At 42.5% G+C, this 13,679-nt stretch overlaps 2 protein-coding genes across 3 annotated transcripts in view; both read left to right on the top strand.

Moving 5' to 3' along the window:
• The first annotated feature begins 2,929 nt into the window (after positions 1-2,929).
• On the top strand, positions 2,930-4,705 carry Rrs1 (ribosome biogenesis regulator 1 homolog). Its single transcript, XM_046428550.2, has one exon. It carries the CDS (start codon positions 3,052-3,054, stop codon positions 4,147-4,149), a length of 1,098 nt encoding a protein of 365 aa, XP_046284506.1. The 5' UTR covers positions 2,930-3,051; the 3' UTR covers positions 4,150-4,705.
• Positions 4,706-5,772: 1,067 nt separating this feature from the next.
• The window catches only part of Adhfe1 (alcohol dehydrogenase iron containing 1), a 31,994-nt gene continuing 24,087 nt past the window's right edge, over positions 5,773-13,679 (top strand). Inside the window, exons 1-6 of one of the 2 annotated variants that reach the window (XM_046428548.2) lie at positions 5,773-5,893; positions 9,660-9,697; positions 11,438-11,484; positions 12,803-12,856; positions 13,035-13,189; positions 13,338-13,534. In XM_046428548.2, the coding sequence (XP_046284504.1) occupies positions 5,835-5,893; positions 9,660-9,697; positions 11,438-11,484; positions 12,803-12,856; positions 13,035-13,189; positions 13,338-13,534 (550 nt within the window). In that variant the 5' untranslated portion in view covers positions 5,773-5,834. The remainder of the gene's footprint in view (positions 5,894-9,659; positions 9,698-11,437; positions 11,485-12,802; positions 12,857-13,034; positions 13,190-13,337; positions 13,535-13,679) is intronic. The other variant, XM_046428549.2, reaches the window with a different exon arrangement.

Genomic DNA, 13,679 nt, shown 5'->3' with positions numbered 1-13,679 from the left:
CTCTGTACCTATATTTTTTTCCCATGTTTCAAAAGGTCTCAATTACTTTTATATCTAGTGCCTGGCACATGATTGCCATTCCATTCAATTAAATGTTCACTGGGTGAAATAATAAATCAGAGGCAAATCAAAGCCCAAAGTAGCAATATCTTTACTGTCTCCTAGGCAAATTCCCAAAGTTTTAAGGTTGAAAGTAGTTAATGTAATAACTGCTACGGTTCTCCAACATAATCCCCTCTTAAAAGGAAAATGAACCTTGCAAACCACACAATCTGTAGTGTCTCCAAAACTTGAAATTACATACTAATCACCTAGATTGATGAAGGTTCTGATAAATTACAGTTAGGAGGAGGCTTGAGATTCCACATTCAAACAAGCTTCCAGGTAATGCTATTTTTCTGGTCAGTGGACCACACTTTTTTAGTATCAAAAGCTTGGATGGCATTGCAGAAGATATGTATGTAGTCTTAAAGCCAGAGTGAAGATCCTGCTCCCACATGTCCTAGTTGTATTACATAAGTCAACTCACTCCTTAAGCCTTCCTTTTTCATCAGTGGAAATAACAAGAGTTAGTAACAATATATAGTTAATGTTTATTGAGTTCTCACCATGTACCAAGAACTAACATGTCATACTTATGAATAGGGCTTAGGTTAAACAACCTGTCCAAGGAGAACTAGTAAATGGTAAACTGAGTTGGATTAACCCAAGAAACCTAATTTTTAAACACTATATGACACTGCATTGTTCACTGGCCATGATGAAGATTAAATAATAATTAATATTTAGCTAACTTTTATTGATTATTTATATTCCAGACCCTAGTCTAAGCCTCCCTTGGGGTGTATTTACCTATTTATCTTCCTAATAGCCCTAGGATGTGATTACCATTAGTAGCCCCATCTATTTTTGTTGTTGTTTTAATTAGTTATATATGACAGTAGAAAGCATTTGACACATCATACATAAATGAAGTATAACTTCTTATTCTTCTGGTTGTACATGATGTAGAATTACACCAGTCATGTTGTCATATATGCACAAAGGGTAATAATGTCCAGTTCATTCTACTATCCTTCCTACCTCCGTACCCATCTCCTCCCTCTGTCTAAGCCAAAGTATCTCTATTCTTTCCTAGCTCGCCTCCGTTATTGTGAATTAGCATCTCCATATCAGAGAAAACATTCAGCCTTTGTATCTTTGGGATTGGCTTATTTCCCTTAACATGATATTCTCCAGCTCCATCCATTTACCTGCAAATGCCATATTTTGTTCTTCTTAAAGGCTGAGTAATATTCTATTGTGTACCTAGGTTGAGTCCATAGTTTAGCTATTGTGAGGTAAGCTGCTATAAACATTGATGTGGCTAATATTCCTATATTAAAGGTTTTTTAAAAGGCCTAACCAAGTTAAATAGCCTAGCCCAAGGTCAAACATTCTCACAGCCAGGAACTGGAACCAAGCAGAGTAACTGCAGAGCCGGGTGCTCTTTTGCCAGGAAAGCAACAGACCCTCTCGGAGCTCTGAGTCAACTCAGGGGTCTTATGAGGATGCCCTTAGGCCTGAGCCGAACCAACTCCATTTTAAAAACTCCAGTTTGAAACCTGCAGTCTCACCAGGCACACCCACAGAGCCCTCCAGCATGGCCTCAAACAAGTTATTTCCCCTCGCCCTGATAAACAGAGTGAAGCCCCTGGCAGGCTGTCCTCACCTGATGAGAGGGAAAGGCAATAAGATCAGCGTGGAGACCACCAGACCCCAGATGTTTCTGATCCCGCAGTAAATGATGTCACTGAGAAATCCAGTGGTAGCTGATAAGGACTGAAAGACGGGTCAAAAGCCCCAAATTTTAGTATAAATAATAGAGCCAATGAAGAGGGATTCGGCCAGCTGAAACAAGGATGCACTGGAGCTGGAGAGCCTGATGAGGACCTGACATCCCATCACTTTTCATCGTTTCCTGAGCCTCTGCGTGATCCTCACCGCTCTCAAACTCTACCATCTCATCTGGACCTTAGTGAGAGCGCAACTTCTCCCTAAGACCCTCTCCTCAATCAGTTGTCCACTCCTCACCAGGAAAAGCCTGCCTTGGTTCCAGACCTGATCACCGTGGTCTGAGTGAGTGTGCATCTGCTGGACTGAAAGCCTAAGGCTTACGACTTAAACTTAGCATGCAGAGGGAATGTCTGTCATTAGCCTGTCATGATTAAGTGTGTTTTGCAGCGCTTAGAATTAATTAATCTAGAATTGTTTGCTGTGAATTATGTCTATTGCAATGCCTAGCATTAAGAATTGTGTTTTCTTGATTAAGAACCTATAGAGTGAAATTGTATTGAGTAATTTGAGTGAATAAAGCATTGAAAGGGGCAGAAGCAGGAGGACATTCTTTATTTCTCCCCTCCACTGCATACAGTCGCAATTTTGCCCCCTCCGGACAGGTCTACCCGCTGGGGTCGGTGCACACCTGCACCAGTTCAGGGCGGCGTAACTACCAGCCCCGCTCACTGGCAAAACAACCTTTATGTATATCTGTGGGATGTGTCTCTGCTCACATCCAGGACCCCGAAAACGGGTTATAACTATGGTGCAATGATTTGTCCCGCCCAAGAAGGGGTGATTAACTACACATCTTTGATTGAAATGTAAATACTTTAACACTCAGCGGACCAGTAACACACCTTATGCAGCCCCAGAAATTTGACCGGCCCGCGTCCCACTCCGACCGCCCCCGGGGACCGCCTCCTGCCTCGGCATCCTGGGAGTCGCAGTCCCAACCAGTTCCCGGAACTTGTAGTCCGGGATCGCGCCAGTTCCGCCTACATCTGGGTCCGAGCCAAAATGTCACGCTTCTAATCCTATCAGCTCTCCAACACCGCCCTCTGCCGGCCTTGGGTCGCCGGGATCACAAGCCCATAACCCGGAAGCGAACCTTTGTCTTCCGGGTTGAGCTTCCGGGCTTCCGCACGTGGTTGAGTTGCGGGGACCCCGGGCCCTGGTCTTGAGAAGTGACTTCAACTATTAACCCCAAAGCTAAGGGACCGATCCGGAGCCATGGAGGGCCAGAGCGTGGAGGCGCTGCTGGCAAAGGCGGAGCAGGAAGAGGCAGAGAAGTTGCAACGCATCACAGTGCACAAGGAGCTGGAGCTGGAATTTGACCTGGGTAACCTGCTGGCTTCCGACCGCAACCCCCCGACTGTGCTGCGGCAGGCGGGACCCACGCCGGAGGCCGAGCTGCGGGCCTTGGCACGGGACAATACGCAGCTGCTCATCAACCAGCTGTGGCAGCTGCCCACGGAGCGAGTGGAAGAGGCGCTGGTGGCCCGGCTGCCAGAGCCCACCACGCGCCTGCCGCGTGAGAAGCCGCTCCCACGGCCGCGGCCGCTTACACGCTGGCAGCAGTTCGCGCGCCTTAAGGGCATCCGTCCCAAGAAGAAAACCAATCTAGTGTGGGACGAGGTGAGCGGCCAGTGGCGGCGGCGCTGGGGCTACAAGCGCGCCCGGGATGACACCAAGGAATGGCTGATCGAGGTTCCCGGTAGCGCCGACCCCCTAGAAGACCAGTTCGCCAAGCGGATTCAGGCCAAGAAGGAACGCGTGGCCAAGAACGAGCTGAACCGGCTGCGTAATCTGGCCCGTGCGCACAAGATGCAGCTGCCCAGCGCGGCCGGCTTGCACCCTACCGGACACCAGAGTAAGGAGGAGCTGGGCCGCGCTATGCAAGTGGCCAAGATCTCCACCGCCTCTGTGGGGCGCTTCCAGGAGCGCCTCCCCAAGGAGAAGGCTCCTCGGGGTTCAGGCAAGAAGAGGAAGTTTCAGCCCCTTTTTGGGGACTTCGCAGCCGAGAAAAAGAACCAGTTGGAGCTCCTTCGAGTCATGAACAGCAAAAAGCCTCAGCTGGATGTGACGAGAGCCACCAACAAGCAGATGAGAGAAGAGGACCAGGAGGAGGCCGCCAAGAGGAGAAAAATGAGCCAGAAGGGCAAGAGAAAAGGGAACCGGCAGGGTCCTGGAGGCAAGAGGAAAGGCGGCCCGCCCAGCCAGAAGGGAAAGAGAAAAGGAAATTTGGGAGGCAAGATGCATTCCGGGCCACCTGGCTTGGGTGGCAAGAGAAAAGGTGGACAGCACCAAGGAGGAAAGAGGAGGAAGTAACACTTCATTCACCCTTGGACCTGTTCTGTAAAGAACGAACTGTATGCTAAATGTTAAGTTTTTAGTACTGTCGCAGGGCGGGACCACTGTCTTCATTGAGTTTGAGGTTGAAAGGACAAAATTGTCCTCCCCTCAAGAAAGTATGTAAGTGTTCGACTGTACAGATCAAAGTCTTTCCCACAAACGAGACCTTAGCTAGTGATGAAGGGTATATTTGAGGACACAAGGGTTAGAAAAATAATTTGGGCATTTTACTTTTGGGTTTTGGGGTGAAGGAGAGTTGGTGACATTTCAGAGACTTATGGTAGATTAATTTATATATTTCAGCATTTGTTATTTTTGTAACAAGCTTCTATTATGCTCATCAGATCTGGGAGGGGAGAGGAAAGATGACATTTTCCTAAGTTGATTTAAAGAAACTGTTGTAGGGCTGGGGCTGTAGCTCAGTGGTAGAGCGCTCACCTAGCACACAGGAGGCACTGGGTTCAATCCTCAGCACCACATAAAAATAAATAAACTGTTGTGAAGGTAATTTAATAAATGTGTCTATCTAGCATTGCTTTAAACTTTTTGATTATTAGTAGAAGATATACTTGAAGACAGTGACCTAGATGTCCAGTACAGATTATTGTTTACTTTCTATAAAAACATAAAAGCAGTTATATTATACTAGTTTCAGCAAAGCTACTTTTATCAAAAAACTCAAAACTTATTTTGGTATAAAATATAGTAGCAAAAGTATGATAACTGATGGATGTCTCTTTGTAAGGATTGCTTGATATTTGTCAACCAGAACACATTGACATCTATACATGATAAACTTGGGGTACCCTACAAATAATTAACCTTGTTAATCCAGAAAATACTTGCCTTCCTCAACATTGATAACTCCAATTTTTTTTTAAGCTTGAATTCAAGTAGAGTCTAGGAAAGAGAAAAAAATGACCCACAAAATCTATATTTGGAACATTACTATCTTTTGATTCATTTGTGAAGTTGGCCTGTGCTGGTTTGATTGGGAGGTGAAATAGTTAAAGCTGTCCAGGGTCATTATCTCCAGTTTTATTCTGATCTTAGTAAACTCATCTCTGAAAATCTCCTGAAAATGACAGTAGATCCAGAATCAGGGGCATTTTGGCTGCAAAAGCTAAAAGGTACAATTGCTCTTTTTAGTTTTAACTTTAAAATTATGGGATTTTGTTGCTTATTTGGGAATTTGTTTTTAAAGCTTTCTTGATTTAGCAGTAGGGTATGGCACTGGCCCCTGTAATTTAAGGGGGGAAAAGACCCTCGGGCTTACTTGCAAGATTCAAACTTGAAATCCAGATAATTTTAAAGAATTCAGAGTGGGAAAAGACCCAGTCCTCTCCCTTTCGCCCAGTCCCCAACATGTGAGAAAGCCTTTGGAGAGGAGAAACTTAAATCGGGACTCCAGACCCTGGCTAGCAGTTGTGGCGTTGGGCAGTTTCAAAGGTGAATGGTGAGACTAAGGGCTGGAGCTTTCACGGTCCAGATTCTGACAACCCGCAGGAAAACGGTCCCAGGCCACTGCAGGCTGAAGCTTGGCCAGGTGACTTTGCAGGGCCGGTGGGCCGAGTGGGCGGGCGGGAGGAAGACCACGACCCGGATTGGCAGGCAGCTGGGGCGGAGCGGCGCTGGGGAACCAAGAAGACGTTCTAGCAGCCATGGCCGCCGCTTCCCGGGCCCGGGTCGCGCACTTGCTGAGGCAACTGCAGCGCGCAGCGTGAGTGCAAGGCCGCCGAGCGGGCGGGCAGGGGCCTGAGGATGCCGTGCAGTTTCCGGCCTAAGATCTGCCTGGGCTCTCGCAGTGTTTTTCCAGTTGCTTTCAAGAATGTAGGGAAGCAGGTACCGCGGTGCTCCGGGGCACAACTGCATTGCACATGCAATCTTGCACCATGCAATGTGGCAGGTTTTACTCAGTTTATCTACCAATAAGAAAACTGAGGCTCAGGGAAAATAAGGCCTCGTCCCACATTGTAGCAGGCAATGCGTAGTGGCAGGGGTCACAGTGACCACGATAAATTCATATGCCAAATTGATAACTTATTAATTGGGTGTATGTTACATCTATGTATATTTAGGTTCTAGGAATAGACAATGGGGCAATTTAAAGTCTAGTGGGGCCCATAAGGGTACAGATACTGGGAGAGAGGACAGACTGAGAACTGGCCTACCACAGATCACAGCAGAAAGGGTGTACAAGGGAAGAAACCACACGGAGTTACACTTCCTAGCATATACAGGGAGTCTGGGTGATAAATGTTATGACAAGTCTGACTCCCAGTCCAGAAATGCCAGGTATATAATAGTTGCTTGATAAATAGTGTTGAACATACAAGTGCACCTCTGGGCCTGGGAGAACATGAGAAGTTTGAACTAACAAGTAGAGATAAATGGAGGGGAAAGGAGACAGACTAGAGAGGAATTTCAGGCAGATGGAAGGGCAACACCAGAGACCAAGAGATGCAGTTCCAGGATCCAGAAGTAAAGTCTGGTCATACCCTTGTAGGAAGAAGTGAGAATGAAGAAAACAGATGGTGAAATACCACCAAAAAAAAATAGCTGACACTGGGCCCTTACCATTGGGGCAAGGCACTGTCCACAAACTTTGCATGTACTATTAATAGCAGTAACTCTAACCCTTAAAACAACCCTATGGCATACTGTATTATTAGCCTCTACTGTAGACAAAGAAATAAAGGCATGAAGACTAATAATTTGTCCAGTGTCACAGAGCTAATTTGAATCCAGATGTTATGGTTTCATAGGGCCTTATTCTCAGGCCTATGCAAAAGAATACAAATTGTGTTCTGTAGATAACAGCCACTAAAACAATATTTCTAACCCTGAAATATTAATACCTTGAGATGCCCCATGGTAAAAGAATTCCATGACCAAGTAAGACTGGAAAAACCACTGACTGCTGTTTGCCCTCTTGGAGACTCAGAATATACATTAGTATGTAAAGGGCTCTGAGAAATCCTGTAAGAAGCAAGGGAGGTGGTGTTTAGCTGTGTTAAAATTCTTTGTTCTAAATCTATATCATCATGCAACTCTTTTATCACACACCATTCATACCCCTTGGAACCAGTGTCATGCAGAATATGTTTTTGGAGTGGTTGCATGAGAAAGGAGTGTGGCATGAGTAGAATCATGTCAGCATATTCTGGTGGCAGTGTGCAGTGGAAAGGGAAGACAAGGTGTGTACTGAGATTTGACAAGAACTCTAATAGGGAAGAAGGCTCAGTACTGCAGCTCACATAGAAAGGGAGTTTACCTGAAACCTGGAGCCTTACAGAAAGATGAGACTGATGAAAAAGTACAAAAGTTATCCAGAAAGAGGAAAGTTATGTTCCAGGCAGGGAAATTAAAAGGGCAACGTTCTGGAAGGGGAACAGAGAAAGAGATGTGGTTCATTCAAGGAAAAGAATGAAGTTAATTTTCCAGAAGCTAAAACCCAGAGGTAGAGAAAGATGAGGTTCTAAGCTGAAGAGGTCAATGGGGCCATTCAAGTAGACCAGGTCTGAACTTCACCTGCCATGGAAGTAGCTTTAAACAAGAGAGTGACATTAAAAATGTGTCCCTGACTGACCACATCGTGGGAAACAAAGGTGACAAAGATGCAGCTATGAGAAGCCAGTTAGGAAGTTAGTAGAAATATGGATGAGACATGACAACCCAACCAGAATGGTAAGGACCCTGAGAAAAGTGGGTGGATTCAGGTGGAGATATTGATATTTGAGGCCTTGATGTGTGACAGGTAGTCTATATAGATAGAGTAAGGGAGAAGGAAGGGTCAGAATGGCTGAAGGCAGCCTAGGATCCAACCCAGCATTGAAGGAATGGGTAGAGTGGAGAAGGAGCCAGAGAAAACACAATGAGAAGAAACCCAGGTGAGAAGGGGGTCCTGGAAGCCAAGGAAAGAGTTTCACCTACCCAAGGAGAGCTGGGGTGGCTCACAGCATTCAGTGATGCTAGCACAGATGCTAGGAGGTCTGAGGATCTAGTCTAAAAGCCAGGACTTGCTCCTGCAGCAGCCTGATTTCTGGAGCCAAGGAATGTGCTAGAGCCAAGAAAATGGAGCCAGCAAATGTAAGCCAGTCGGGGAGAGCCAGAGGGTGAGCAAGCCTGAGAGTTTCAGGCATGAAACTCTTTAAGTATGATGATAAGAACCCAGTGAGGCTGGGAGCACCGGGAAATACAATACACAACAGATGGAAGTTCCCAGAAGGAAAGAGGGGACAGGACAGGAACCTCAAGTAAGGAGTAGAAACAATAAATCGAGATATTGTCGAGCTTGAAAGAAAAGGGGATAGGAGAGAGGAAGCGCGTGGTCCCGGGAGCTGTCGCGTTGGAAAGCTCTGGGTGTGGATATTTTTCTTCCCTTTCTTTTGCTGTTCTTGTCTTTGAAGGGTTTAACGCATGACATGTTCTGAAAAGTAAAACCCAACTGTCAGAGCGGTCCTCGGCCTGGCCTGCTTTCCTATCCCCCGCTAGGTGGCAGCCTTGACTAAAGATGTCTAACTCGCTTCCAGTGTCTATTCTGACTTCACAATTCTCAGGAAGTTTTGAGAGCCTGAGGACCATTGAAATCCAACCTTTCCCTTCCTCCATCGTTTTTCCTCTCGGATGTTTTAATTCCAAATTTGAATTTTGGCGGGGTGGGAGGAGGAGGAAGAGGTCATGCACCCAGGTATCTACTGGGAGCTCACTATAACCCTGTCCCACGGGCTATAAAAATAAACAAAACCCAGCAGGAGAAAGAAGCCAGAGAAGGAACCGTGCAAGACAGGGAAAGGAGGGAAAGTTTCCAAAAAGGAGGACATGGAAAATCTGCAGAGAAGCCGACTGAAGAGTGAGAAGAGATGATGGGTTTAGGGGAGCACAACGCACCCAAGACCCAGACAAATGCATAGAACCTGAAGCTGCAACTGGGCAAAGAGTGGGGACACCAAGAGGTGACAAGGACGCCTGTGGGTCCTGGGAGAGCAAAGAGTTGGCACGGGTCCAGGGCCTGTTTGAAGAAAAACTTTAAACAGCTTGAAGACAGGAAAGTTCCATCGTGGCCGGTGGGTGGTGGGGGGAGCAAGAAGAGGAGCACATGAACCCTAGATGGATTTTATCAAAGCTCCAAACTTATATGAGCTGAGAGCTTGAAGGGAAACTGAGGACCCCACTTTAGACCTCGCATACTCCCAGAATGCTTATCTCAGCTGCTTGTAGGCTGCTAGAATAGCTAAATTTAAAAAAAAAAATCTTTTACATATATATATATAATGTAAAAATAAAATATGTGCTGAGAATCTTCCAACTCTAGAAAGACTCTGGATTGACTGTGCATCCTGATCACTGGATTGTTTGTTTCCTATTGTAAAATACCTGCCAATAATTACCAGCCTGATTATCTCTTAGGATTATAATGCAATGTGAGAATTACTTTAAGTATTCTTATTTGTTGGTTTTCAAGTTACTGTTTTTCTTTTCCCTAGATGCAAGTGTCCAGCACATTCTCATACTTACTCCCAAGGTAATACATTTTGTGTTTTTACACTAGCCACAACTTTAGTTTCTACAGTTTTGGCATTTATAGTACATTTGGGCCACGTATAAAGACAGGAAATCAAGGAGTGTGTGAGAGAAGAAAGCTGATAAAAAAAACCATTTCTCTATTTAACATATATCTCCAGCTATGGAGAGGAGCTGATTGTATGCTACTGATGATGATATTGGCCTGAATATAGGTTCGATGATATTTAAATAGATAAAATATTTGTCAGTGCTAAAAATTCACTGATAGGATTTTAAGAATGTCTAGGTTTGGGCTGGGGATCAGGCACGGTGGTGGAGTTGCTTGCCTAGCATACACTAGACCCTGGATTGGATCCCTAGCACTGAAAATTTTGAAAAGAACGTCGAGTCATCAAACAGAATAAATCAAGATGAAGCCTTGGTAAGGTTGTAAGACATCTCTAAAAGAAGAAGCCTAAAAAATAAGGTGGTTCCTAGAAGGAAAAATCTTATTTATATCCATTTAAAAATGACATTCTACTTCTTAAAAATTAAAAATAATGACAAAAGTTTTCAGTTCCCACCAATGTCTTAATCCTTACCAAACTCCATGTCCACAGAGCAGCAGGAAGCTGACCATAGTTTCAGCCTGTCCTCAGAGTGTCACATGAATTACTGACACAAAAACTAATTTTGCCTCTTGGAAGAAAAGGTCAAATCTAAACAACTGAGGGTGGGGTGGGGAGGTTAGGACAGACCAAGGCCTTTTTTCCTGCCTGAGGCATGGCTTACCTTTCAGCCACCAGGCCTTCTAATACCATGAGGCCCCTGTGAGGCAGAGGCATGCTAGTCTATGAGGCCTTTGGGAGCTTAGGCAGACTTTGGCTTCAAGCTGTTTGCTCTAATCCTTGGTTTTAACAAAGAATTAGTCATTTGCTATTTTAGGAATAAAATCAATAACTTAGAGAAAAATAATCTCAACAGTTATCTAGGACCCAAATTATTGTTTTACCTAAACTTTAGTAACAGGAATAATAGTAATAATAATTTCTTTAAAGTCTATAAGGAGCAAAGATATTTAAATTTTGATAAGGGTGTCTTTGCCCTAAGGGAGGCAATATTAAGATTGTTATCTGGTTCTGGGGTCTTTAAAAAAAAAAAGTGAAAATTATTGTGTAAACTTTTATTTATTGACCAGGACTGATATAAACAAATAAAGATAAAACTCATGATGAGGCTTGATGGGACTCTCCTGTTGTTCCAATATCACAGAAAAATTTGTATTTGCTTTAATGAAAACTTGATGTTAGCAAATAAATATCAGTTTATAATTTTTTAATTAAATTTTATCAAGGAAACTAGAAAATTTTAATATAAATAAGCTTAAGACATATATTACTTTGATGTTATATTTGTGAAAAAAATTATAATTCAAACAAATTATTACAATGACTGTAATAGACTTACTTATAGTTGTTCTCAGAGAATTTTTTTTATATACTATGTTTTCAAATATTTTTTTAAATTTCAGTGAGGAAATTTTAACTCTCTTTATTTTCACACAATCAGCATCAAGTTAACATTAAATTCTATCTTAATATATAGATATTAATTTAATTTGATATGCAAACATGAAACCTGATATATTGTAGGCAAGACTTCAAGGAAGATGCTAATGTTCACTGCTAGGTTATTCTGTCAAAAAATATTTATGCTTTATTTTTGAGGCCTACTCTGATACCTATTTCTATATTTTCAGCTCCTGGATTTTCATCTTCTGAGAAAACAACAGATTATGCCTTTGAGGTAGATTTTATCAACCCATTCTTTCTTTTATGAATGACCTGGAAAAAATACAACTGTAGTGTTTTGTTAACATATTAGCATTTCATTTGAAATCTCTTATTAATTGATGTTCCATAATCACTATTTGATCAAGCCCTATTTAGCAAAGCACCTTGTAAGGATAACCGAATATAATTCTTCTGAGACATAGTAATGTCTGAAATTCTGTCTTCTATATAGCCATTAAAATAGAATAAGGGTTGGGAATTAGCTCAGTGGTGGAGCACTTGCCTAGTGCATCAGGCCCTGGGTTTGATCCCCAGACCACATAAATAAAAAAATAAATACTCCCCATTCTACACATTCTCTGAATCATATATACTATCTGTTAAATCTTTTGTAGTTATAATAATCCTCAAAGAAGTCAAAGTAATTTGTTGAAGCAAGAATAAAGGAATGATTAACTTGAGTGCATTTTTATCACATTGTACATAATTACTTGTAAGTTTTTGTTTAGTCCCTCCCTCCTCCTAATGCAGAAGTCATAAATTGAAATATCACCAGATGCTCACAGAGCACAAACCCTATGAAAAGGTCTCCACTCAACCCAACAAGTTTTCTGCCCCCTGAGGATATAGCTCCAGTGTTACCAGATTATTCAAGAGAGATAGAAACTGAGGTGGTCAAATTGGATCTTTTTAATACTGATTTTAACAATTATTAGCCAATTTTTAAAAAGAAAGAGAAGAAAAAATTTAAATATAACATGGATCAAATAAAACATCTTTGGGCCAAAAATGACCCATTATTCATTAGTATGAACACTCTTTTATTACCTGTAAACTTTGAGACCATGTTTCTCTTACTCATAGTTGTGTTACATGAACCTAGCACAGTGCCTGGAACATAGCACACAATAATGCTGGTTGAGTGGGAAGATAGTTGGATACATACAGATATATGTGTGCATAGAAGAGTGGATGGAAGAATGGATAGATGGATGAAGGAGCAAAAAAATATACACAGGAGTTAATATTTAAATGGGAAAGTAAGAAATTAGAGTGTTAATTTAGATGTGGAGGTTGGGGAAGGCAGACATTTGAAGCTGAAGGAAAAATTGCGAGTTTATGATGATCTTGGGAAAACTCAAATATATAATTACAATTTGTTTGGAGCCAAGGTTCCCTTAAAGAAGTGTGAGGCCATATGACCTAGGAGTACATACTAAGAAATATATACTTCATTCGATAAGTAAGGAGGAACATTTCAGGTTTTCAGAAATAGAGTGGCCAACTCTCTGTTATAATCTACAGCCAAAATCTTTTTTTCTTTGTTTTAGATGGCTGTTTCCAATATTAGATACGGAGCAGGAGTTACAAAAGAAGTAGGCATGGCAAGTATTTGGGATACCTATAATCTTTTACGGTAAATGTTACATATCTTGTAAAACAAGGGCTAATGGACAAACATGTCCTTTATGTTTAAAGATGTACAATGTTAAGTTTGCCCAAAGAGCCTATTATAGTTACAGTGCAATCAAACCTAACTTTTTTTTTTTTTTTTAACTGTAGGATCTGCAGAACATGGGAGCTAAAAATGTTTGCCTGATGACAGACAAAAACCTCTCCCGGCTCCCTCCAGTACAAGTAGTTATGGATTCCTTAGTGAAGAATGGCATCAACTTTAAGGTTTATGAGGATGTGAGGGTGGAACCAACAGATACAAGGTAAATTTGTAGAGTTGTTGTTATTTACTTACTTTACACATAAGCCATCACTGTTGGTGAAAACTTGCCCAAGGCCTTATTTAATGGCATGAGAATGATTTTCAAAAAAAAAAAATATAACAGTGATTTCTGTTTCCACTTCTCCAAGCTTCAAGGATGCAATTGAGTTTGCCAGAAAGGGATCATTTGATGCCTATGTCGCTGTGGGTGGTGGCTCCACCATAGACACCTGCAAAGCTGCCAATCTATATGCCTCCAGCCCTCACTCAGAGTTCCTTGATTATGTCAACACCCCTATTGGGAAAGGAAAGCCGGTGTCTGAGCCTCTTAAGCCTCTGATTGCAGGTAAAAATGTTGGCTAGTTTGCTTCATTTTTACAATTGGCAAAAGGACTTAGAAAAGATGCCAGCTAGTAATTTTAGGGTTTATGTTTCTAAAAGTTTCTGATCTGTTCCTTTCAAATCAATGCTTCATTTGGACAAAAAATTAA

This window comes from Marmota monax, unplaced genomic scaffold, assembly GCF_021218885.2.
Source record: "Marmota monax isolate L192 unplaced genomic scaffold, Marmota_monax_Labrador192_F-V1.1 WCK01_AAM20220418_F8-fsc00044, whole genome shotgun sequence".
Taxonomy (NCBI): Eukaryota; Metazoa; Chordata; class Mammalia; order Rodentia; family Sciuridae; genus Marmota; species Marmota monax.
The sequence above is the reverse complement of the archived record's forward strand: the minus strand, read 5'-3'. Positions and strand labels throughout refer to the sequence as shown.

What these genes read in the sequence shown, in the direction of transcription:
- Rrs1 (XM_046428550.2), top strand. Translation starts at nt 3,052, where the DNA reads ATGGAGGGCCAGAGCGTGGAGGCGCTGCTGGCAAAGGCGGAGCAGGAA.